The 27,235-nt window shown below is 39.3% G+C and overlaps 1 protein-coding gene across 8 annotated transcripts in view; it reads left to right on the top strand.

Annotated features, from left to right (window-relative positions):
• tcf4 (transcription factor 4) overlaps positions 1–27,235 on the top strand; it is a 211,268-nt gene that overhangs the window by 168,807 nt on the left and 15,226 nt on the right. For all 8 annotated transcript variants that reach the window (XM_077496696.1, XM_077496697.1, XM_077496699.1 and 5 more), the window contains 7 exons: positions 4,777–4,882; positions 6,481–6,629; positions 6,895–7,045; positions 12,468–12,538; positions 12,699–12,777; positions 16,902–16,981; positions 18,123–18,332. In XM_077496696.1, the coding sequence (XP_077352822.1) occupies positions 4,777–4,882; positions 6,481–6,629; positions 6,895–7,045; positions 12,468–12,538; positions 12,699–12,777; positions 16,902–16,981; positions 18,123–18,332 (846 nt within the window). The remainder of the gene's footprint in view (positions 1–4,776; positions 4,883–6,480; positions 6,630–6,894; positions 7,046–12,467; positions 12,539–12,698; positions 12,778–16,901; positions 16,982–18,122; positions 18,333–27,235) is intronic.

Genomic DNA, 27,235 nt, shown 5'->3' with positions numbered 1-27,235 from the left:
TAGCATGACTGAATGCAGCCGACACGCTAACGCAGCCGCGTCAAATTACGTGAAGGTTGTCCTTTTTATTTTTAAAGAACTTACTTTCACATCGAGGATCCCTCGCCATACGCTGGCCGGCAGCATAACCAAGGTTTTTTTGTGTGTTTGTTTTGCTTTTGATAAAGTAAAACCGTCTGTGTTGTGTCTGTCGTGGCAGCTAGCTATAGCACTAAAATCATCTAGGAGGGTTAATCGTTCCGTCGTTGCCGCTCAGTCAAAAGTCAAATTACTTTTCATGTTGTTACCATAATGATCTTAAAAGCATAGCGGGAGTGTTTAATTATGAATATGTTGGGGTCTCCTGTTAGCTAATTGTGCTATCATGGCTAATGTTTCACTAATGTGCACATGTTCTCAGAAAACAAAAGAGGAATATTTGGAGTTCATCTTTAGTTTTGTTTTTGTGTTGTTATTTTTGCTGTAGATCTCACACTGATTAACTTATGCTGTGTTCACACAAGTCCACCAAGGTGGGCATTAAAATTGAGTTTGATTCTCAAATAACCATTCTTGTACATGAGTTGTTATGATGGAAACTGAAGGGTTACATGGGAACTGAAGTGAGGTACACATTTTTCAAGAAGTAGTTCCTTTTCTGTATGTAATTATAATACAATATATTAAAAAATATATATATTGCCATTTCACAATAGCATGAAACTGACACAGATCATTTAATCATTCATCTCACTGGAATGGTCTTAGCGGGTGGTCAAAATTCAACTCGTAACTTTTACACCAAATCCTCAACTGAAATATTATTATTATTATTATTATTATTATTAGTAGTAGCAGTAGTAGTAGTAGTAGTAGTAGTTTCATAATTTTTGTCAAGCTCTTAAGCCAGGGGTGTCAAACTCATGTTAGCTCAGGGGCCACATGGAGGAAAATATATTATCAAGTGGGCCGCATGGAGAAAATAACGATATGTAACTTCAAAACAATTGCCATCATTTATACGTAGATTTTGGTGGACCAGCCCTAAATTACGGAGCTCAACTGGAATCATATTGTCCCAAAAAATAACACGAATGCGGCAACACTCTGCCGGTATACGTTCTGGACGTGTTAAATCGACCTGTTTGGCATCTATATTGTTCCTAGAATGCATTGCATGGCGCAGTTGATGATGTTTTGAGGACGTTAATCCTTGTCATATCTATTTGTGTTACCAGTAATTGAATTTGAGTCATATTTAACACATTTATGTCAGTGTATGATTACAAATAATAATAATAATAATAATAATTAAACAAACTGTAGTTGAAGTTGTGTGTAAAATAATGACGATTCCCCATACAAGTTGCATTGCTATCTGAGGACTGCTTGTGTAATTACGAATTTTTGATTGTGGCTGGCTGATTAATTGGTCTGATATTACTTTTTTTTTTTTTTTACTATATAAAATCACCTCGCAGGCCGGATTAAACCCATTTCCGGACCTGATCCGGCCCGCGGACCGTATGTTTGACACGCCTATCTTAAGTGCTATAAAGGTTTATTCATAGCCGGATTTCTTAAACCCGATGTGGAAGCAATGTTTTGACATTCCTTTCTTTCCCTTGCGTGCTGGCAATACCTCGATGTGTCAAGGCTCTGCTTGACCCATGATTAAAGCTTGTTATATTGGGTGTCAGGGTCGTACTAATCCTCACTTTGTTCTCTTTGCTTCCATCAGAGGGGCTTATGTTTCAAATTTCATCTCTCGGGGCTTTTGACGCAACACCACGTAATGAAATCACATACTAATAACTCAATGGAGCCGTTTGTTTCATGCATTCACACACCTGTGCACGTCTGGCTGTTGCATGCCTCCGTTTGGATCGTTTATCCTTTAGACATTGTGCACACAGCTAATAAAAATAAAATGAGAGCAGTTCTCCCTTGCAGCAGTAAAAGTAAGACGTTTTAGTATGAACAATAAGCCGGATTCTTAATACGGAAAGCTATGGGTAGGTTTTATTTGTAAGCGATTGCTGTTTCTAATAGTCATTTTCCGGAAGGCAAGACACATTTGTAGTGCCCCCCCCCAAGTATTTGTTTTTTCATCTTTAGGTCATCTGTCTGTGATTCATTGTTGCATCTGTAGCCCATTTGTATTATATTCACATGCAAGCACTCAAAAGTTAAAATATTTACAACCATGTATTTCTTTTATAGGGGATAAGTGCTAGCTTGAGAGGGAGTTATTCAGCGAGAGATGGTGGAGGGACTTCTAACAGTTGTTCCAGGTCTTGCGTCATTCGGCACGAGCTAGTGTCATGGCTGAGTGTTTGCACGCTATATACGCACACGCAAACACGCACAAGCGGAGGAATGTAATAGGGAGCCCCCTTCGTCTTCTCATGTGGCCGCCGTGTTAGTGGGGAAGAGCGTCACCTGTTTTGAGTGATAACAGGCCTCCACTTCTGCATGGAGTCTCACATTTGACTGATTTTTTTTTTGGTGCAAGACTGCCATGCTGCCGCTCCCCCTCTGAGAAGAAAATCACCGCTTTGTTCCTCATTTGCACATCAAACCAGGCCGAGTAAGTGGAGGACAGAAAATGTGTTGTGACTCTTTGTTTAACACCGTTTTTGTCAGAAGTAATGGCTAGGTCAGGTAGGTCAAGTGTATGGTTATTCTCACAAGAATTTGGAAGCTCAGTACTAGTTAAACACAAGAAAATAATGTTCAGCTCAACAAGCTCCGCAGACAGAAATATTTGTCCAACTTTTGCTTTCCAGGAAGAATGAGGCATTCAATGTATCTTTTCTCAAGAAGACTCCACAGAATATTTAAATCACTATACTGTTCCATATACATGTATATTTTTATATTTTTAACTGTTACATGAATTTTTGTGACTACACAATTGTATAGTATTTAAAATATCATTAGTCCTCAACTTAATAACACACTGGGTTCCGAGGGGCTTTTTGTAAGTCGAGGCACATTAATTTTTTTGTTTTAAAATTACATTTTATTAAATTAAAGATCATAATTATAATAATCAATTAATAAAAATTGCATTATATACAATGTATACTAACATACAGTATATTGACTATATAGAAGTTTGAATGATTTTTTTTGTACATTGCAGTATACCATAATAAAAAAATAAAATAAACATACTTACGTAGATGGTGGTGGAGGAAGAAAAGGTGGATGGTGGAGTTATTGAGTGCAGAGTTCAAGTGAGTCTGCATTATCACGTGCAAAATTAGCCATCTTCTCACCACTGTCCACCTTTTTGATAATGGCAACCTTCGTTTCCATGGAGATAGCAAGAAAGGGGAATGAGTCCGTCATGTATTATGTAGGGATGCACGATTATGCTATTTTCAGCCGATACCGATAAACCAATAATTTCAAGGTGCCGATGTTGATAACCGATAAGTTAAGCCGATAAGTATACAAATATACTTTTGAGTCCTACTATAAGTCTAACAAATACATTGAAACATTGTATATACACAATGTTTCAATGTATGTAAAGCACCGTGAAGCAGAATTTCATTGATATAAGCCACAACAACAACAGATGGACCAACGTGGCATATCTATAATTATTGCTGGATTTCTTTATTATCTGGTTTATCCGTATGAAGTCAAATTGCCAATAATTATCAGCAGATTTCTCTATTATTGGTCGATAATTGCCCATAATTATCGGCCACCGATATTATCGTGCATCCCTAGTATTATGTGGCACACTATTGAACTTGCAAGTACATTACGGCATTTTACATTCGTAAGTTGAACGTTCGTAACTAGAAGACTACCTGTATTCCTCATACTATTTTATATTTACATTTTGATATTCTTTGTGAATACCACTTTTTTTCCTCATAATGAAAAAACAGCATGAAAATTAGAATGCACATATGGAATCAGGTCAAGAGCACAAGCAAAGCCGTTATTACATATTGGTGTAGGCCAAATACTAAAAACATTTGGAAAAAAAAAAATCCCATAAAACCATGGGATAAAGCCACAAATTCTGCATGCGCAAGTCAATACCCCTTTGCATTGTGGGTAAAATTGCAATAATTTTAGCAGATGTGGACAATTTACAAAATTTTGCTCGTCCGCCATTCTTCATACGTCAGTGCTCTGGGCACCTCTTGGTTGTCATCAGTCCGTCATTTTATTTTAACCACACTTCCGTCATACGAATGAGTTTTCAGTACGTTTGAATGACTTAGCCAAATCAGAAGTCCACATTGGCAGTTCCATGCTTCCATGAAAGAGAATAGGGTCAGAAAATATTATTTCCAAGCTATTGTATTGTACTACATCCCATTATTCATTTATGGATTCATGTCTGTTATACAGTGAAAACAACTGAAAAAGGTGATTTTGATCCTATTAAGACAGTTTATGAAATTCATTCGAATGGTCACCGGTCTATGTGCTTGCATGCGATTGCCTTGAGACAAGTCCAGGTTGTAATCCACCTTTCACCCTTAAGTCACTTGGCATTAGGCTTCTCTCTGTAACGCTGAACAAGATAAGTGGTGTGGAAAATTGATGGATGGCTGGTTTGATGGACTGTGGATAAAGGTTTGAGCGTATTTTCTGTCTAACAGGCGCAGGCCCTAGAAAATGTGTAACATTAAGCGCCCTGTAGGAACAAGTGTATTTATACATGTTAGTCAAACATCAATCAAGTGGTGTCACCCAATAGAAAGGACATACTGTCCGAGTGACAGTGATGATTTCTGAAATGTCCGTGTGTTGTTGTTGCAGGTATACGCTCCATCTGCCAGCACAGCCGACTACAACAGGGATTCACCGGGTTATCCCAACTCCAAACCAACCAGTGCTGGTTTCCCAAGCTCATTTTTTATGCCAGGTACGCTCACCGCGAAAAAAATGGAGCATCATATTTGGAAAATATATATATATTTTTTTTTTTGTGTGTGTTTTTGTTACTTGAAATTTGCTTGAATTTGCCATGTACACAAGAATGGAAAATGAGATGTTGTATGCTTGGCAAAATAAAATGTATTTATTTGTATTTTGTCACTCAGAAATATGTGTAATTTGTTTTGTTTCTAAAAGATGAAAAGTAGTGGGTTAGAAATCAGATGATTCCACAAAGTAATTTGGATTATTAAATTACATGACAGGTAGATTTTTCTATGTGGCCAAAAAGTATTTGGTAACAATGAACAAATGACACATGGCGAATACCACATCATTCCTTCTGTAGAAGTGTAGAATGTCAACTGTATTATTCCTTCTTTTGCATTCAGGGACAGGAAAGGTGAAAGTTTTGTGTCCAAAGAAGGGAGGGAATTTTTATACTGTGTTTATGTAATCTGCTGGGACATTGTATGAAGGACAAAAACTGCCAAAATAAATAAATGACTAAATAAATGTCTAAAAGTGAAAATAAAAATGAATATAAAAAAATATATAATTTGAAAATTAGATCTAAAAAAATAAATATAAATGGAAATAAATCCGTTTTTATTTTCAATTTTAGTCATTTATGTATTTATTTCGACATTTATTTATTTATTTCGACATTTCTTTATTTTTTTATTTCAACATTTATTTATTTCGACATTTATTTATCTATTTATTTAGTCATTTATTTAGACCAGGGGTGGCAAACTGCGGTCCTCGAGGGCCGGAGTCCTGCAGGTTTTGTAGATTTCCCTACTCGAAGTGGAGCTGATTCCAATTAACAGGCTCGTTATCAGGTTTCTGCAGAGCTTGCTGATGAGCTGATCATGAATCAGCTGTGTTGAAGAAGGGAAATATCGAAAACCAGCAGGATTGCGGCCCTCGAGGACCGGATATCGCCACCCCTGATTTAGACGTTTATTTAGTCATTTATTTATTTATTTCATCATTTATTTACTAAGTAATTTATTTAGTCATGTATTTATTTTGAATTTTGGCAGTGTTGGGCCGTACAGCCAAGTCGAAATGTTATTCAAATGAGGGGGGCGGTCCTCAGCGTATGTTGGGTTGGACTCCACCGTTACAAACTGCCTGTCATTGGTCAAGTGAGCAGCTCGGCGAATAAGGAAGTCTCGCCGGCTTGCAATGGAGAGTTCCAGAAATGGACGACTATCTTGCCCACTGTCTGCTCTCATTTGTTGTATAACAACTCAAGTCGCAAGTTGAGGTGACAGTGGACTGCTATTTATTTATTTTTAATTTTGGCAGTTTTGGTCCTCCATTCTTTCACTAACCATTCTTAAGAACAAATGTACAGAAGAATACTCCACGGAATACTCGATATATAATTTCATGACTATGTTATGAATATACATGTTCATCATTATTATTAATACTGTATTTAAATTTAAGAGCACTTCATATTTTTGTCCTTTTCTTGTGTACTCTGTATACAGATGATTTAATATTTGGCTTTAATTGATCTGAAACCAAAAAGAATCTCACACTCACATGCCATTCTATGTGATTCTTTATTAGATGGTCACCACAGCGGCGAACCCTGGAGCAGCAGTAGCAGCAATATAAGCCAACAGGGTTACCACGGCAGCATGTTGGGAGGGGCGAACTCCGCCCATGGCCCCTCCCAGAGCTCCTCCTACTGCGGGGTTCACCCTCATGACAGACTGGTGAGCCGAGATGTTATTGACTTTGCAGCTACCTACTTCTCGGATGTTTTCCAGACGCTAATCTAATCATCACAAATATTATCATTAGGGATGTTTGATACCACTTTTGAACGACCGATATACTGTATATCAATATAGCATTTTTCCTTTAAAATGTATACAATTAATTATTGGCTATTTGCGGAGTTAATGTCATATTTACATGCACATCTGTTGACATATTGTTCAAAGGAGTTCCTGCCTTGTTTTTGACGTTTCTGTGCAGAGCTACCCAGCACATTCATCAGCAGACATCAACTCCAGCCTTCCGCCCATGTCCAGCTTCCACCGAGGAGCGGGCAGCGGGAGCGGGGCCAATCACTACAGCACCGCCTCCTGCTCCACCGCTCCCACCAACGGCACAGACAGCATTATGGGTAAGAGCCAATGCTGGAGCTAATTTTCTTTACACATAATCATACTGCAGAATTGTGGCTTGGTCTTGACCGGTTTTGAAATATTGCGTTATTCAGGACTTGCTCAAATTAAGCATTGTAGATGTACTTCTTATTTGTAAATCCACCTCCAAATCACAAAGCAGCAAATCAAAGAAGGGAATTTATTGTGAAATGCGGGAAAGTCAATTTTCTCAAGAGCAAAACTTTTACTTTCACGCTCGGCCCTGGTTGGCTACTTCCTTGGGCGTCAGTTTTGGGTTTACAAACAGCAACGGAAAAACTTCGGACCATGCCTTTAATTTTAAAATAACAAGATGGCAAACAAGGTACTGTACGTGGAATAATAACACTAATGGATAAACCAAAGTCCGAAACAACAGGATACAAAAGTAACTAAACACTGGGACGAGAACTTGACATGACTATGTACAAAACAGTAACAAGCACACAAGAAACCAGACATGACAAGGACAATGAACCGACAAGCAAAACAAAAGCAGGTAGCTAATGTTGCATTCAAGGAAGCTGGGAAATCTGACTTGCGATATCGGGGAAAAAAGGACCCCGACTGGTTTTCGAAAAAAGTAACTTTACACATCCTAACCTGATTTTGACTGAACGTGTTAACCAGAACAACAAAAAAATTTTCCTAATCAGCCATCTTTGTTGTTTACATTTGCGTCAAACGCTTTGAGGTCGGAACGGGGAGATTGAGAGTGTTCCATGTCCGACTTCCCACCTTCCTCGAATGAAGCATGAATACAAACAAACTGACGAGACAACGAGAGAAAGCTAGACAAAACGTATATGGCTAAGGAAACTGATTGGATGACATAAGGGACTGGTTGAGAGGCACAGGTGGACACAATAAAACCTAACGAGACAGACAATGGCAACAGGGCACAAAGAAAAACATAGAACGGAACAAAACACAGATCATGACAGAAGTTAGTTGCCCTGAAATTTTGAGTTCACACATTTTTTGTTTTTTGTTTTTATAGCATAGTGTCAAATACAGATTGTGAATGTCACGGTTGGCCGAACAGAAAAATGGTGAACTGTATTGGCCACAACACCTATCATACTTTTACATGAAAGAATCCAATCCAACGACTATTTGAAATGGCTTCTTTTGTGGTACGTGCACTAAACATTTAGATTTAGATTTAGATTTAGATTAAAAACAACAACACTGAAATAATCTTTTAACCTATTCGCATGGATTGTTTTTATCATGACATTGACACAAAAATACAAATAGAATTTTTCTAGTTCAAGAAACCGCAGACCTTCCAAAACAGTCAAGTGCAATGAGAAAGACACGTGTACTCCATTTTGTCTCCACCTTGACAACAACACACACGTGCACACATTTACATGCACAACATCCCATATGGGCCCGTTGCTTTGAGTCCAATAGAACAAATAGGAACGCAATAAGAAACAGATTTAAAGTTTGTTTTCATGGAAAGACATCTGCAACATTCCAGAAAGTTATTGCGTGCGCCCACATGCACAGCTCACTCTGAGTGATCTGGAAGGAAACGAGTGGGGGCCCGAAGAGAAGGACAGAGAAATGATGCACAAAGAAATTAAGCGGGATAAAATATGAGTAGTCGTAAGGCCTGGAAACATGGCTAAAAAGTCCAATGGTGTGTTCTTTCTTATTTCTTTCTTACATAAAATAAGCCACCGAGAGATACATCAAAATAATTCAATTATGTAATGTGAAACGGATTTATTTTTATTTTATTGTAAAATAAAATATACAGGCAGGAAATAGTCTGATTTCCCTTTTCTCTTTGAAGAGATCAGGTAGGCAGACAGAAAAATGCCATTTTCATCTCCTCCTTTGTAGCTATAATCTCTTGTTTATGGGGAAAAAAATTCCCCTTGCATATGTTCTAGATTTTGCATCAAGTCCAGATCGGAGTTCATGTGTGAGGTTTATGTTGGTAATCTCTTGGATGCTTTACTAGGCCAGTAGTGTGGCATGAGTGAGACAACCCCCAAAACATATGCTGCTTCCTTTCTCTCTTTTTTCCTATCTCACTCTCCTTAGACTGTATGTCTTCTCTTAGTCTGTAACTGCTGAAGGAAATCTAGTCTATTTCGTGCTTTCATTTTTTTCTTTCTATACTGTATGTGATTGTGTGTGAGCCTATGTCTAACTTGTGTGGATGAGCGTAAACTTTCCATCTGGGATCTGCTATCAGGAGATATGAGTTGTGAGCATGTCAGACTCTATCTGCCAGTGTGTGCGTTTGCGAGTGGAAGTTCATCTGGTACACTGAGGTCACATCCTTCCTCTTTGGCATCAGCAGACTGCAAGTGTGTGAAACAGATTTGGTTGTACATTAAATCCACGCTATTTGCGAGGGTTAGGGACCGAGACCCTCCGCAAACGGCAAAAGTTTGCCAATTGGCGATGTTTGGGTTGCGCGTCTCTGGTCTGTGCTGTTCCACTATGTATCTCGAACACACTACCAATTAAATATTTGATACTCATAAGGAATATACTCACTGGAAAATATCAAGTTGAGTTTCAAACACATTTTCAAAAAATTACCTTTGGAAAAACAAATGGCTGTTACACCCTTTCATACAGTATATGTACTGTACGTTTGGGTTAGCTATACAATTATATGCTACTTCTGTATTCCTTGGCTTTTTTGTTCTTCACACCAAATTATCAATCAATCAACTTTATTTATATAGCACCTTTCATACATTTAAAATTCAACTCAAAGTGCTGGACATCCATAATACAATAAAATAAAAGAAAGAAAAAGCCCCCCCATCCCCATGATCGTACCCACAGACACACCCAAAACCCAACAAACACATGAAAACCACAACATGGCGGGGCACAGAAGTACCCTGTAAGGAAAGGCACCCAGGTGGAGTTCATCCACAGTGAGACGGATGAAGACCAAGCATTCCTCTCACTGTGGAAGCTCCCCCATGAGAAAACACTGGAGCTAAAAATGTAATAACTACCAAATAAAAACATTTAAACACTAAAAGAAAACAGTTAAACACGATAGAAAAAATAAATAAATAAAAAACAAAGCTACAAGACAATATAGATTAAAATAGTTAAATAAATAAAAGGGGATAAAAAAATAAAAATATAAGTAATAATAAAAAAAAATAATAATAAATTGTGAAACTTCAGCGCAACTTTTTTCTCCTTTGAGCATATCCAGGATGTTTTAACTTCTTCTGGTGCTTCTTTGCGAGATGCCTGACATTTTTATTTATTTTTTGGTTCCTGAGAGAACACGAAAATATGCGGGCAGGCAAGAATAGGTGTGTTTTTCAGTGAATCGTTTTAGTCAAGTTTCGCAGAATTTTCAAAATATTTCAATCGACAAGGGTTGATTCTTCTAATTGTGTGTTATGTGTGACACACGGATTAACATATTCACATTCATGTATGTGAGACTGATGCATATCTACAGTTTATTACACTGAACTGTGTCAAGAATGTTTTAGAAGCTTTAGGACAAGATGGTTGATTTAAGTTTGGAGAGCGCACTTTTGTTGGATGTGTAGCATAATTCAATTTGATTACTGATTACCAATCTACGGAAGTTTGGGAAAGCCAATGTGGAATTAACAGTTTTGACTGTGCCTACTACAGAGTCGTTCGAATGTTTCGATGAAGTCATTTGAACAGCTTGTTAAAGCCGTTCAAACATTTTGGTTGAGTTGGTCAAACTTTTTGATAAAGTTGTTCGAATGTTTGTAAAATTGTTTCAAATATTGGTGAAATTTAGGCCAGGTGCTAAAAACATAAAGGTAGATTTACTAAAGGTTTGCGTAGCCTTTCCGCGGCACTAACCAGTAAAGATGGAGCAATCCGGGAGCGTCTAATTCACTAAACACGCGCAGATGGGGAAATCCGTCACTAAGTGCACTGCCAACCAGATTGCGCCCTGGTGCGCCAGTGGTATTTGTGCATATGTAATTTAGGTATTTTGTATACATTTGGCGCATATTATGCCCACCCCAATGTAAATGAGACCCATTGATATACAGCGTCTAATTCACTAACGCTAGCGCTAATAGCCACACAGAGTTTGAGTGACGCAAATAAACTTTATGGAAGGCTGGTGTAAACTTGGCGCTTCCTCGATCCCGGGATCATGACAGCAGTGCATGGTGGTATGGGGAGCCTCCCCCTCAAGCTGACCACGCAGAGAGGAGAGAGAGGGAGGGAGGGGGGACATTTTTCTATATGTTGGTTTACGACGTAATTTTACGATCATTTCTATGTGCCAGATGAATACTGTACGTCCACGTCAACCTCTGAAAATATATTTTTTTTAAATGATTGCACCAATAATTTGTACTTTATAAATAAATTACTGTTACTATGCTACCATATTCTTGGCGCAAATCCATTGCCATGTGTGGTAAATGAGGCGCAAATTTGCTCCAAGCTGTCAGTTTTGTGGGCGTGTTTGTGCCGGTATATGATTATAGCAATATCCTTAGTGAATAGGTGGGTAACTGGGCGCAGACTGCGGGTGCAGTTGTGGTGCAATATTTTGTGCCATTAGCGGACGCACCACATTCTTAGTGAATCTACCCCATAGCATTTTTTCCTGTAATGCCACGAGGTTTTGCATACAAAATGGTGGCATTAAGATTTGGAATTATGGGTAAACATGCTATGTTATTTAGCATCTGGTCTACATTTTACTAATAGAGACAGTCTTCCACTGAATACGACCACAAATGCGCCAAATTATGAACAAGTGTTACGTATTGTAGTTTAGCGATGTAAATAGCGAAAAATGGTAAAGTGAACCATAAGTGTAGTTACTGGGACTCAAACCTGGGTAGTGCAGTTGCAAGACGAACGTCTATCGACTGAGCTATCAGGCCAGTCATTATTTACGTCTTGACTATGTTTTGTAACGTCAACCATGCTACAACCTCTGAAAGTCAAATACGATCTTTTTTTTTTTTAACGTTATTTACATGGCCCATAGAGGTCGCTAAACTAAAAAAACGTAACATTTGGTCATATATTGGTGCATGATAAAATGACCTATATGGTCGAATTGTGTTGGAAGAAGTCTATTAATACATCCAAAATGACGTTCGAACGACATAGCCCAGTCAAAACTCTTTACCACACATGGGCAGTTCCACACTTTCGGACCAATCCTGTCATAAGGCAACTTAAAAATGAGTGCATGACTACTTACAAAATTAAACTCTGTTCTTATGACAACAACCTTTCTGGTTTTGCTGTCCTGTCAATGGAAATGTATTACAAGGAATGTTGCAAGAATTTATAGTAGCACCCTGATTTGCAAGACGACATCCTTCTCCATCCCCTGTTCATATGTGTGCGTGTGCGTGTGTTTGTGTGTATGTGTCACAGCTAACCGAACACAGAGTGGAGCAGCCAGTAGCTCTCAGACAGGAGACGCCTTAGGAAAAGCACTTGCATCGGTAAGTACAGCACAAAAAAACACAAACACACCTGTGACAGACTTGTTTAGTCGCTCATTAATATTATAATATTATTATAAACTCCACTATTTTTTGAAATAATTATGCAAGGTTAATTAATTATTCTTAAGTCCCTTTTCTTGTTGTTTTGTTTCTTCAGATCTACTCCCCAGACCACACAAACAACAGCTACTCGTCCAATCCCTCGACTCCAGTGGGCTCCCCGCCCACCCTCACAGGTAGACACATGAAGTCCGACATCCATCAAATACACAACGACATAACAACACAAACAACCAAGGAAGTGAGAAACCGTGATTCAGTCTCTTATTACTATTATTATTATTCTTTTACAAAATAACATCGTTATATTCGACTTTGATAGACTTGAAGTTGTTTAAAAGCCGAAATCATGTTCCGATCCAACCGAGATTATCATCAAATAAAACGATCACATTGCCACATTACCTGTTTGTGTCTTTTCTCCCCCTCTCTTACCTCCTGCTCCTTAAAGTGAAAAATGACTCCTCATAATAGTTGTGTTGAATTTGTCTCTAATTGTGGCAGTGACATACATGGTTTTGTATTCCTCCTCCGAGCCTTGTGACAGATAGCTTTAATTACGAGCACCACTTGGACAAATTGTTCACCAACCTACAGGCTCTGTGAGCTTGAGCCCACCCCTCCCCATCCCTCTTCCTCCCTCCCCCCCTCTTCGCTATTATAGCTGGTTGGGCTCCTGCTTGCATAACCATAATTGGTGTTTATGATCATGTCAAAGTCGCTCTACTTTTTACAAATTAGAATTGAAACCTATTAGCGCAAACTACATGCAAATTGATATCCAAGGCTAATAATGCTGCAAGGGTGTTTTGACAGTGTTGGACTGAAAACAATTAGAGATATTTGTATTTGCACCTGAATGTACCCAGGTGATTGTATATTAATTAGCATGTGGAAATTAGCATGTAATATGAATAAAGGCAAAGGGAGAACAAACAAGAAGTGATACATGGGCTAATGAGATGAATCCAGCGATAACAAGCCAAGACTGAGAGATAAGACATAAGAGGAAGCAATACTTGAAGACTTGAAGAAAGGGAAATGGCGGAGTTTTAATATTGAGGGCGTAAACTTAATTTCTTGATGAACTTGTCTGTCATGCAATGTTCCAATAGCAAACATACTTTGCTGTTATAGGTGGCATCCTATTCTTAGTGTCATACCTACATCACATCAGTTTGTTCTCAATACTGCAACATAAAATTCAAGACACATTTGCTGGGATTTTCAACCCTTGCCGAAGTATGATAAATTTTAGATTGCTTTGAAACTACTAGTGTCCCTATTAGTAATATTACAATGTCAGAAAGGTAGTGCTTAATCTTTTACTATTAGATAACCTAAGAAGGAAATAGTTCTGTTTCTGTTATTGTTTACATGATAGTAGTACAGGACCGTCTCAGAAAATGTGAATATTGTGATACATTGCATTATTTTCTGTAATGCAATTAAATAAGCAAAAATGCCATACATTCTGGATTCATTACAAATCAACTGAAATATTGCAAGCCTTTTATTGTTTTAATATTGCTGATTATGGCATTTAAAAAAAAAAAAAAATTTTTGGTCTGAGGAAATATTCTAAAATTTTGAGATAGGATATTTGAGTTTTCTTAAGCTATAAGCCATAATCAGCAATATTAAAACAATAAAAGGCTTGCAAAATTTCAGTTGATTTGTAATGAATCCAGAATGTATGGCATTTTTGCTTATTTAATTGTATTACAGAATATAATGGACTTTAGCACAATATTCTAATTTTCTGAGACAGTCCTGTATTTTGGGGGAGGGGAGGAGGGTGGGAGCAATAATTGGAATAATAATAATAATGCTGATCATAATAATCGAAAGAATTTCAGGCCCTCATGCTACATTTGCTGAATTGCAGTTTTTTCTACTAGTTAGATGTGTCACCAATATGGAAAAACAGATAGCTACATCTTATACAGTTATATTATTTTTTTTGTCGTAATGCTCCATTTTCAAAGACAAGTCCTTCCAGATGATAAATTGAGACTCCTTATGATTTTTTTTTTGTACACTCAAAATTGATTTTCATTTGGACCGTTAAAATGAAAAAATAATTTTCAGGCTGTCTGATACAGTACATCCATCCATCCATCAATTTTCTAGCGCGTTTGACCTCATTAGGGTAGCAGGTGAGCTAGATCCAGTCTCAGCTGACTTTGAGTGTGTGGAGTTTGCATGGGTGGATTTTCTCCTGGTACTGCAATTGCTCACCTCATTTCAAAACTAAAGACTTTAAATTGTCCTTATCAATTCAAATGTTCTTCCACAATTTTATTTGAATTCCCTCTTAGAATTAATTTGCAAGCTACTCGAACCAAAGAATAATACTCTCAACACTGGATGCTGTTGAAGCTTGCTATCTCTCAAAACCTCTTGTTCATGTAAATTCAACAAGTGTCTCTCATCTCATTCTACCAGCTAAAGGAGACCTGACGATTTGGATATAACCTTTTCTGAGGGAAAATACACACAATAGATCCACAAAGTATGTTTGTCTTGCTGAGGGTCAATGCTAATCAGAAAGACACTTTACTGTTTTCGAAGAAACACATCCGATATTTGCATGTCTGTTATGTGATATGATGAGTTGTTGGTTTCTTTTTTGTCACTGGGTCTTTTATGTTTCAACATTCCAAGTGGACATGATTAGAGACCTCTTGGGTGTGAAGATGTTTTGTCTGTTAACGCCAAACCTTTTCATCTTTGTGCACGTAATCCATAATCTACATCAGATTTGCTTTGTAACATTGGAAAGATACCGCCAGAAAAGCTCAGCTTGTGATTTTTAGACACGGAAATAGGAAGTAGTTCTAGTTCCAGTATGACCAGAACACGCCTCATAGCGATTTAACAGTAAAATTGCTTTTGAATTGGTTAACATATGAATCACTGTGACAACATGCACATTGCCCAAACAATTGGCTTGCTTAACTGAACTAAAAAAAAATAAAATAAAATAAAAAAGTGACGCCAAGACGCCGAGACCTGCATAATAGTGGGGAAAAAAATGATGTGGCTGGGACTCAATTACACAAGGCTCATAACTTGGACTGTCTCCTTTAAATGCGTCTTAACATATTAAGAAATGCCATTAGTTTATTATCAACGCAAAATGAATGATCACCAGTCAATTATTATACATTATCGCGTCTATAGCTTACATAAACATGACAATAAGTGGCCAAATAATGGCCATAACTATATTTAAAAAATAAATAAAAAAAGGCTAGTGGCTAATAAATGAGTTGAATGGCCGAAAAGCTGTTCAAAATTGAAAACTTTATTCTTGCAACGCTGTCAACAATTGTCGCAAAAATTTGTTGAACTGCATGTGGAAAGAAAATACAGTAATGGGAGTAACGCTGCTAAGCCAGCACTCTAAAAACCGTTGGGTCAAAAGTAACCCAATTATGGATCAAAAATGGACTGATCCACTTTATGGGTCAATTTGCCCCAACTTTTTTTTTTTATATAAAATATCCTTTCTTCTTTTTTTTTTACCCAAGTAAAGGATCTGACCAATATTCATGAGTTCTTTTACACTAAACGACCCACTTTTTGACTCAAAGTTGGGTTTAAATCGACCCAAGTAGAAGATCGGTCCATTTTTGACGCATAGTTGGAGTCAGAGTTCTTGTGTTAAACATCTTCAATGTTCAAATATTTTAGAGCATATGAGTAGCTAGCAATGATTCTCTTTGAGAAATATGAACATGTCAACAGTCTGTCAGTTGAGCAACTCAAATCCCTGAATTCAGATGACATGCTAACTTTGCTAGCTTCGTCTATTCTTCTTTTTTTTTTCTTCTTCTTTGTTTTTATTTATTTATTTCATACATTTGGTGTTTTGTGGCGAGAAAGGGTCCTACACAAAGTGTTTAGCTTTTTCTCTTCAGATTTTATAATACAAGCTATTAACTCAACCCCAACTGGTCACCGCCAAGTCGTGAAATCCATGATTAGCGCTTTGTTCTATACAAAATAAACAAAACATGTTATCAACATTTTACTGACAGCCACAAATGTTGCTCCTGTCCTTTTTCTTTGTATAATATTCCTTCTGTCTCAGTGTCATGCAGATAATTATTTTTACCTCTTGTATACTGTATCTGTTATCTCATCTGAATTATGAAACTGTGAAGTTAGCCTAACTGCAATTATCGTCCACACATTTCTCGACACTCCGTGAATCAATCTCTTTGTAAATCATTATTTTTGATGCTGTAATGGCCTCCTCTCCCGATAATTTCTGGATCTGTCTCTGTCCCAGCCGCCAGTTCATCTGTCTGGTCCAGGAATGGCGGGCAGGGAGCATCGCCGCCAAACTATGAGGCTCCACTGCACTCGCTGGTACGCACACCCACACCTCCACACAGTGTCTAAAATATATATGAGGTGTTTCTTAAGACTTTGACTTCACACTTGATTGTATTTTCGCAGCTTTGCCTTCCAACAGTGAAACATTTTCACCCATCACAATTCTGAGATTAGCAAAAGGTCTCAAAGCTAACAATAGCCTTGCTCAACTTGAAAGTTGTTGAGAAAGTGTTGCTCGGGAAACAGTATTCAATCCAGAGCTGTTTTCAGAAGTTTGTTTGGTATATACAGTATGCCGTGTTTTTCGGATTATAATTCGCAGTTTTTTTCATAGTTTGGCCGGGGGTGCGACTTATACTCTGGTGCGACTTATGTGTGAAATTAACACATTATCATATCAGTTCACATGTTATTTTCACACTAAACCGCAAGAGGGCGCTCCAGGCCTGTGTTGATAACATTGCCGGTAGAAGAGGACGTCTACCTCCCGAGTTGGGGGAGTTGTTTAAAAGTGACACCGAGGATGAAGATTTCATTGGATTTAGTGATTTGGAGTGAAACTGATAGTTTGGTAAACTTGTTAGCATGTTCTTTATGCTAGAGTTATATGAATAACTTGTAGAAATGGGAACTTAATTCACCCACGGAACGTTGGGACGAAGGTAGAGTTCTGGGTGGGAAGGTTTTGTTATGTGGAAAAGGGGAGTTAGCCTGTTAGCTTCTAGCTGAGTGGGGAGTTGCTGTTAAGACCTCAGAAGCTGATGTCAATAAAACGCCAGCCTTTGGCTCCGTGCTTCAACATTCCGCCTCCGACTCCCGTCACTGCTCGCTACAAACTCTCAATATGTTACGTCGTTACTGACATTAGCAGGCATGTCAGTCATGTAACGTTTTCTTATACCGTACGCTTATTCAGCCTGTTGTTCTCTCTTTTATTTTTATTTTAAATTGCCTTTCAAGATGACATGTATGTTTTTGGTGTTGGATTTTACCAAATAAATAAATAAAAATGCGACTTATACTCCAGTGCGACTTATGTATGTTTTTTACTTCTTAATTATGCATTTTTTGGCTGGTTCGATTTATAATCCGGAGCGACGTATAATCTGAAAAATACGGTATGTACAGTATATGTTTCAGGTTTCTAACCTCATCTTATGTTGTTAACCTGCAGCAAAGTCGCATCGAAGACCGTTTGGAGCGTTTGGACGATGCCATCCATGTGTTGCGAAGCCACGCTGTCGGCCCATCAACAGCCATGACCAGCGGGCACAGTGACATGCACGGCCTTATTGGGGCTGCACACACGCACAACGGCTCGATGGGCTCTCTGGGAAGCGGCTACGGGACTGGACTGCTGTCAGGCAACAGACACTCACTCATGGTAGGACCCGATGACATTTTTTATATATTGATCACGTGCAAAGATGGCGAGATAGAAAACATGGGTACAAGTTTTGTCTTTCATGTCGACTTGAAACAGTAAACAGCTGGGTGACATAAGGAGATGTGGGAGGGTTTGGAGGAAAGGAACATTACGAAACGCATAAACACTTTCAGATGTCTGAACATGTTCATTCAGGGCAAGATTGTCTATTTTTGTTTGTGCACATTCGTATGTGTCCACTCTAGGGATGTTTTAAACCACTTTTTTTCAGACCGATACCAGTACGAGTAGTCACCGATACTGTTAGCAAGTTTCAATACCACTAGTAATTTTAATACAAACGATTTCCCACAAAAGTCAATCAACTTTAAAATCCTGTATATAATACACACACGTCCTTTATTATACTGCCCAATATTTATTTATTTATTTGGGGGAATTTATGTATTTATTTATATTTTATTGAATGATTTAAGTAATTCTGGGCTGCTGAGTCAGAAAATGTGATCAATTTCTTTAATTGGTTATAGCTTCTTCTTTTTTTACGCTGTAGATTATTTTTACAGTTGATTTATAATTCAGAGATATCAAAAAGGCTTGCCATTTATTCTCTAATAAAAATGAACCAAGCTTGTTGTTTACTGCTAATATTGCCTAATCTTCTGATTATTTTCCGTGGTTTTAGATAAAACTCTCCGCATAGATTTTGGTTGATGTAATGAAGAGAGGTCAGTAGCGATTTTGCCGGCTTAAACAGCACATTTGAGTAAGCCTGTTTTTTAAAAATGTGATCAGTAAGAACAGCAACTGTGTCAGGCTGTTAGCTTCAAAGTGTGCAGAGTTTGCCTATTAAACTGAGTAAACAGAGTCTGTCTATTAAAAGTAATCGCTCGGAAATCGCTGTCTTGCTTCCTTAGCTGCTATAGCTAGCAGCTACTTGCAACGCTGGAGATTCTACTGTTAGCAACTGGCACCTTATAATACAATGTCAGCATTATTAAGTCGTTGTTTTGGCATCTTTGAAATTGATTTCATTTACTGTACTTATTATTAGTTCAAACTCACTGTCCATCTGTGTTAACACAAACTCTCGACTGTTGATTTGGCTCATACAAATTTCCACAAAGCCCGGTGATGGCGAGCAGAAGAAACGCAGACGCAAATGATAGAAGAATTTGTTTTCACTTTTGTTGACATCTTTGGCAGAGGTACTGATGCTATATTGTAGGGGTGTTAAAAAAAAATCGATTCGGCGATATATCGCGATACTACATCGCGCGATTCTCGAATCGATTCAATAAAAAAAAAACGATTTTATTTTTTTTTTTTTTTTTTTTAAGAGCTCAGAATTGTTCATTCGGTAGTCTTACTGATTCAACGTCTTATCATCATTGCCTTTATTTTATTTATTTTTTTTGTGTGTGTGAATCGATTTTTAATCTTCCATTTTTAATGGAAAAATATTCAACAAAACGTCTGACTTCGGGTTAGGATTCGCACCTTGAGCATGGAAGAATGTTATATGAACGGAACATTAAGCCTTAATATTTTATTTTAATGCTGTTCAAACATGAAACAGATTACAACCTCTATAAGACTGAAATTTCAGATAAATAAATAATACATTTTCATATAAATCTTACACTCTAAAAGCTTACTGATTAGTATTTTCTAAATTTGAATGAAAAAAAATCGCAACAATCGACTTATAAATTCATATCGGGATTAATCGGTATCGAATCGAATCGTGACCTGTGAATCGTGATACGAATCGAATCGTCAGGTACTAGGCAATTCACACCCCTACTATTTTGTATTACACGCTCAACTTGCAGTGACGTTAGCAACACTTTGCGCTGTCCTCCCTGGAGTAGTTCAGCAGCTTTGTCGCACTCCCACTGGTCTAGGTGATAGTATTTACTTGCAAGTGTTTTCTCTTAATGGAGAACACCTGCTGTAGAGGCGTGTGCTTGTGTGCATGCGTGTGTTTGCGCGTCACCCGGGTCTCAGTACTGCATCTTTGTCTCAGACAAACACATTTTCTTGTCACCTCGGTCTTTATTCCAACTAGTAAGCATATTGCTTCTGTTGTGCACATAATGTTAAAGAGATGTGTTCAGCTTTAAAATGATGAGGAAGCACAAATCTCTGGCTTGAGACTCACCCAAACACCTGGTTTCCTCATCACAGATGTCTGCGCATAATAATCTGCCCACAGTGGGTGTGGTTTTGCCGAACGCGTCATTGCGTGTTATGTCAGCGCTCGGTGAGTCGCATTGTTGGAGTCGGGACAGGATGCGGCCGTGATTACTTTTTACTGCTTTTCCCTGGTTCATTCAAACATAATCGCAGGAACTGAATCACATGAAGCAGTGCTACTTAATGGAGAAGGAAAAACAAACAAGCAGAGGGAGCTTGTTATTTTCAAAAAGTAATATCCGATATCATCAGGTTGAAGTTTAACCTAATACAAACCTGATGTCATTGAAATGAACTCAAGGACCACATAACACAATATAACAGTAATAATAGTCATATATTCTTTATCCTCTTCCAAGAACAACAATTAGTGCTGAGCTGAGGAGACGTCTCAATGGCCGGTATATCCATTTGTGTCTTAAACTGCCCCCAGGTGGCCAACTAATCGATGTAGTGTGGAGAAAACGGTTTATTTTTAATTCTGTTAAACTCTGTTTCCATAGTATAGAACCATATACTGAATGAATGCTATTTTTCCTCATTAAAATAAACATTTCAATTATTTTTAATTGGTATTTTGCGGGAAGGCTGGAAAGGATGAATTGCATTTACATTTGTTTTACTATTTATTTGAGAGATTTTATGGACTTTGAGCATCATGGAACAAATTAAATTAACTCGTTTACTGCCATTGACGGAAAAAGACGTCAAATGATGCATTTTTGCTGGGCTGGCAGTGAATGTGTTAAAGTCAAATCTCAAGGCAGCATTTTATTTCATTTTCTCTCTCTCTTACTCGCATGCAGCCATGCATACACACACACACACCCCTACACAGTACACGCACACACAGCTGTGTGTAGTTTGGCTTTGTTTGGTAGAGACGCCTGCAGACTGAGGTCATAACTCTGGGAAAACAGGTGGCAGACGGATGTGGGTGAGAGAGAAGGGGAACTATCGGGAGTGTAATACTTAGCCATGAACTCAACTTACATGCATACATACACAATATACTGCATTTGACATACATATACAATACTCATACTTTTGGTGTGTTGTCATCCATTTTAAAAGGCTGTAACTTTTTCAAACCAGCATTAGAAAAGCACTGAATTCAGTATTAATCAGTACAATATTATTTACATGACCAATTACAGTAAAATATGAGCAATATTTTGACCATTGTTCTTCCTTCACTGCTTTAAATGTATTCTTAAAGGTACTAAGGAATGCATTGGACTCTTGACACGTTGTTAAACTGCATGATTGCTTCCACATGTGCTCTTATCTCATTGCTCTCCTGATTGAACGCACATGTGAGATGTTCATAATTAATATAGCTTCAAACCTAGCCAACATCCATAAGTGGGCATGATGTGTACAGGTTGGCAGCTCGGTCACAATGACTAAAATATAAAACAAATAAAAGTCGGAAGTGTGAATAACTAACTTATCGTATACTCGTCTCTTTTGGGCATTCATCTTTGAATACAGAAAAGTATTCCTTTGCTCAAAGTCTTGTGAGATTCACTTGAGGTCAAGACAACGGTACTCACGAGTCTTGTGCAAGGTCAGAGACATCATTTGAATTTTATTCTTTTGGGCTGTAAATCAGGGATGTTGATACACTGGGGTCAGAAATCTGTGGAGCTCAAATTAAGCCCCTCCAACGTTTCATTTAATATTCTAAAATATATTAAATTATTTTCTCAGCCCGTTTTTATTTTATCTGTACAAATGGCATTAAATTATATATACTATTTAGCACCTCTAAAAATGGGCTAATTGCGCCTATGGTTTCATATTTGTGCTCACAAATAAAATGCAAATTCAAATATGTCTTCATCCAGAGTACAACTGTGCTTTTTATATACCTTATTCCTACTAGAAACATTCATTTGATAGTTGAAGACTGAATTTACAGAAATACTTTGCTACAACATTGTATGTAAATGTACACATCTCTGTGGTATGGTAATATTGCTCCTTTGTATTTGTATGTAATGAATATTTATAAACAAAAGGTGTTAGTCATTTGATTTTGATATCTTATAGTCCTTGAGATCATTACATTAATTAACTTAAACAACCTTTATAATTTTGTACTTCAATATGTGCACAAAAAAAAGTGATAAATGAGAAAGGCTTGTGAGAAAAGCAAACAATTTGTGATTATATTATACATTATATAAAACGTATGCATGTGTGTGCATGCAAATGTAGCATTAGCAGGCGCATGTGTGTTTGTAGTATAATAATAATAATAATAATAATAATAATAATAGTAATAATTTATCTGGTTAGTAATGTGGTATTTCATATAATCACTTCACTCTTGAATTTCACTTGACAGCTCCTTTTTTTTTTTTTTTTTTTTTTTTTTTCCTGGTAAGGTTTTCCAGTATATTGACCAAAAATATTGAGGATGGGCATTTAACTAAATACCTGTGATTGACAAACGAAAACAAAAAAAACAGAAGTAATTTTAAACAAATAAAGAAAAAGACATTTGCTGAAATCTAATTTTGTAATATGGTAAATGACTTTTTTAGAGTGTAAACTTGTTGAGCTTGAATCAAAAGCACCTCGGCTGCTTTCAGTTATAATGTCCAGATGTGATTAGTCAACAAACATTTCCATGCAGTCGACCAAATTCTGAATTGAATAAACATAAAAGTTATTTTATGACTATTAATTTTGTTTCAATGTCAGTGTTAAATTAACCCTAACCCGCAACCAACATTGTGAGTGGTCTCTTGATTAATTAAAAGAAATAAAAATATTTAAATGTTTTGATTATTTTTTTTTTTAACAAAAATAATAATTTGTCAAAAAGACGCTGATAAAAATTCAATATACCGGTATTTAATTTTTCCTGGGGCGGAGGCAAAATGTTAAAAAATATTGAGAGAAAAAAAAAGAAAGAAAAAAATCCACAAATTTACGGGTCCTGAACTGCAAATATGCATTGACTGTAGTTTTCATTTTTAATATTGTCATTAACCACTAGATTGCAGACACTTAACGGTACACTGATACTCGCAGTATGTTTTGTTGTTTGCTTCAAATCCTTTGTTGTTTGGGTGAGGAAGTTTGTGATTCTGTGTGGCCCCTCAAGTATCACTGTTGAAAAATGGCGGCCCCCTCCCCCTGCTCTCGATGGTCCCATCATTGCTGCCACAGCATGAAGTTTGGTTTTAACTAACATTTGTGCAACCATATTGAAATCTGACAAAATGACCTACTATTAGATGCGAACAAAAGTTTGAATAATATCTGTATTCTGCAGGCTTATCATTTGTCTAATGACGTCATACTTGAACCTGATGAATGATGAGGTTTGAGGGTGTGGCTCCAATTCACGGCAACAGCGCGCGCCACTCAAGCAGCAGATCAGTTTGTGTAATTTATTTATATTTCTCACTGCCGTCTGTCTCCTCGTCTTCCCTTCCTCATTGAACTAAATTAAGGAAGGGAGAAGGAAGGCTCGTTAAAATATAAAAGCCCTCCATTAAAAATGTACGCCACCCTCTTTCTCCTCGCTGCTGCCATTTTACATTTGGGAATCCAGGCAATGATGAAAGACAGAGATTGAGGGAAGAAAAGTCAGGGAGAAGGATGAGTGGAAAATCATACATAAGGGAGCACGCACAGATGTATGGACGGACAGATGGGGGACAATATACGCCGACGACGAATGATCACGCCAAGTGACGCGTGGCCGACATTTTGTGACACAAAACATTTTGTGCATGCCGCGAGAGGGGACGAAGGCATGCGGTTGGCAAGACGTCGTCGTTAGCCTGCGGGATTAACAAACAGACAGAGGGATTTGTTTTTCAACACAACTTTATTCACACTTGGGTTACAATGCACCAAAAAAAAAAAAAACTAAAACACTGACCATTTTAAAAGTCTGCATTCATGTCAAAAACCTAATTATATATTCATATTGTTGCATACCGTTGTGGTGAAAATAGCAAGAATATGTGTGTTAATATTAGAATAATTTAAAAATGTCCCCCAAAATGATCTGATTTTCTCCTTCACCACTCCATTCTTTACGCTCAGTGGCTGGTTTGCCCAATGAGCCAACTCTGCCCTTGGGATAACATCTGCAACAACCCCTTTAGGCTTCAACTGCTGGCCACTAAATTAGTCACAGCAAATGAATATGTTTTTTTTTTTTTTAGCAAGGTAGCCTATCCTCTGAAATTATTTCTCAAAGGTCTGGCTCTATTATTATTATTATTATTATTATTATTATTATTATTACTATTATTATTATTACTATTGCTATTATTATTATTGTTATTATTATTATTATTATTATTATTATTATTATTATTATAAAAATCTCTTATTGTTAGAGTATGTAAACATTTACCCAAGGACGACAGTAAACCACATCAAAAGTTACAGTATTGGCAAAAGCTAGCTAGCAAACTTGCCTTTAAAATTGCAGAGGAAGGATGAGATGTAAAACGTGAAACCCTGCTCTGATGTTGTGCGCTGCAGAGCCATGCATTTAGCTTTCATGTCAACTTTTATAAGATCAGTTCCGGTTTTAAGACGTGTCCTGACTCCACTTTTACACAGCTCCCTTCCCAGCATCCCTGTGTTATTATTGTCATGTTTCGGTTTTTGGGTTGGGGTTTTGTTTTATTTTGGTGAGTGTTGGTTGTTGGTGTTCCGGTCTTCTCCCCCCAGTCTCGTTATGTTAACCTTGTCCACCTGCTTGTGTCTTCCCTTCCTGATGTGTAGTGCTGATTGGTTCCCCCTCCCTGCTGTGTCTCCCAGGTGTGTCCGGTTATTGTCATTAGTGTTGGTATAAGGGAGTGGTGTTTGTCTCACGCGGGTGTGGGAGCATTGTTTGCTGTTGTCTGCATGCTTTGTCACAGTGGTGTCATTTGACCATTTGCCAAGTCTTCCACGCCAAGTCTTCACCGTCAGCCACGCCAAGTCTTCACCGTCAGCCACGCCAAGTCTTCACCGTCAGCCACGCCAAGTCTTCACCGTCAGCCACGCCAAGTCTTCACCGTCAGCCACGCCAAGTCTTCACCGTCAGCCACGCCAAGTCTTCACCGTCAGCCACGCCAAGTCTTCACCGTCAGCCACGCCAAGTCTTCAACGTCAGCCACGCCAAGTCTTCACCGTCAGCCACGCCAAGTCTTCAACGTCAGCCACGCCAAGTCTTCAACGTCAGCCACGCCAAGTCTTCAACGTCAGCCACGCCAAGTCTTCAACGTCAGCCACGCCAAGTCTTCAACGTCAGCCACGCCAAGTCTTCAACGTCAGCCACGCCAAGTCTTCAACGTCAGCCACGCCAAGTCTTCAACGTCAGCCACGCCAAGTCTTCAACGTCAGCCACGCCAAGTCTTCAACGTCAGCCACGCCAAGTCTTCAACGTCAGCCACGCCAAGTCTTCAACGTCAGCCACGCCAAGTCTTCAACGTCAGCCACGCCAAGTCTTCAACGTCAGCCACGCCAAGTCTTCAACGTCAGCCACGCCAAGTCTTCAACGTCAGCCACGCCAAGTCTTCAACGTCAGCCACGCCAAGTCTTCAACGTCAGCCACGCCAAGTCTTCAACGTCAGCCACGCCAAGTCTTCAACGTCAGCCACGCCAAGTCTTCAACGTCAGCCACGCCAAGTCTTCAACGTCAGCCACGCCAAGTCTTCAACGTCAGCCACGCCAAGTCTTCAACGTCAGCCACGCCAAGTCTTCAACGTCAGCTCACGCCAAGTCTCTGCCTCACGCCAAGTCTCTGCCTCACGCCAAGTCTCTGCCTCACGCCAAGTCTCTGCCTCACGCAACGCCAAGTCCTCGCCATGATCTGGGTACACGTCCAGCCCAGTCTTCTCCACTTCAGTCTCGTCCCGTCCTTCCCCACCACAGTCAATAAAGTCATTCTAGTTGCTGTCAGTCCACTTCTCCCTGCCTACTTATTCCGCCTCTGGGTCCGTCCATCACACCCCCACCGTGACAGAATGCTCCCACCTACCTGGACCCAGCGGAAGCGCCTCGTCCCCGTTCCGGCTCCCCGCCGGACTCAGGACCTCGTTCCGGCTCCCCACCGGACTCAGGACCTCGTTCCGGCTCCCCGCCGGACTCAGGACCCCGTTCCGGCTCCGCGCCGGATTCAAGTTCCCGTTCCGGCTCCGCGCCGGCCTCAGGACCCCGTTCCGGCTCCGCGCCGGCCTCAGGACCCCGTTCCGGCTCCGCGCCGGCCTCAGGACCCCGTTCCGGCTCCGCGCCGACCTCAGGACCCCGTTCCGGCTCCGCGCCGGATTCAAGCTCCCGTTCCGGCTCCCCGCCGGACTCAGGACCCCATTCCGGCTCCGCGCCGGATTCAAGTTCCCGTTCCGGCTCCGCGCCGGATTCAAGTTCCCGTTCCGGCTCCGCGCCGGCCTCAGGACCCCGTTCCGGCTCCGCGCCGGATTCAAGTTCCCGTTCCGGCTCCGCGCCGGCCTCAGGACCCCGTTCCGGCTCCGCGCCGGCCTCAGGACCCCGTTCCGGCTCCGCGCCGGCCTCAGGACCCCGTTCCGGCTCCACACCGGCCTCAGGACCCCGTTCCGGCGCCCTGCCGGCCTCAGGACCCCGTTCCGGCTCCCCGCCGGCTCCAGGCCCTCGTCCTGGCACCTCGGCAGCCCAAGAATGCCACGCCTGTGCCGCTTCAGCCCCTGGCCTCTTTGCCTGTG

The sequence above is a fragment of the Festucalex cinctus genome, chromosome 15 (genome assembly GCF_051991245.1).
Source record: "Festucalex cinctus isolate MCC-2025b chromosome 15, RoL_Fcin_1.0, whole genome shotgun sequence".
Lineage (NCBI taxonomy): Eukaryota > Metazoa > Chordata > Actinopteri > Syngnathiformes > Syngnathidae > Festucalex > Festucalex cinctus.
This window is presented reverse-complemented; position numbering and strand designations above follow the sequence as displayed.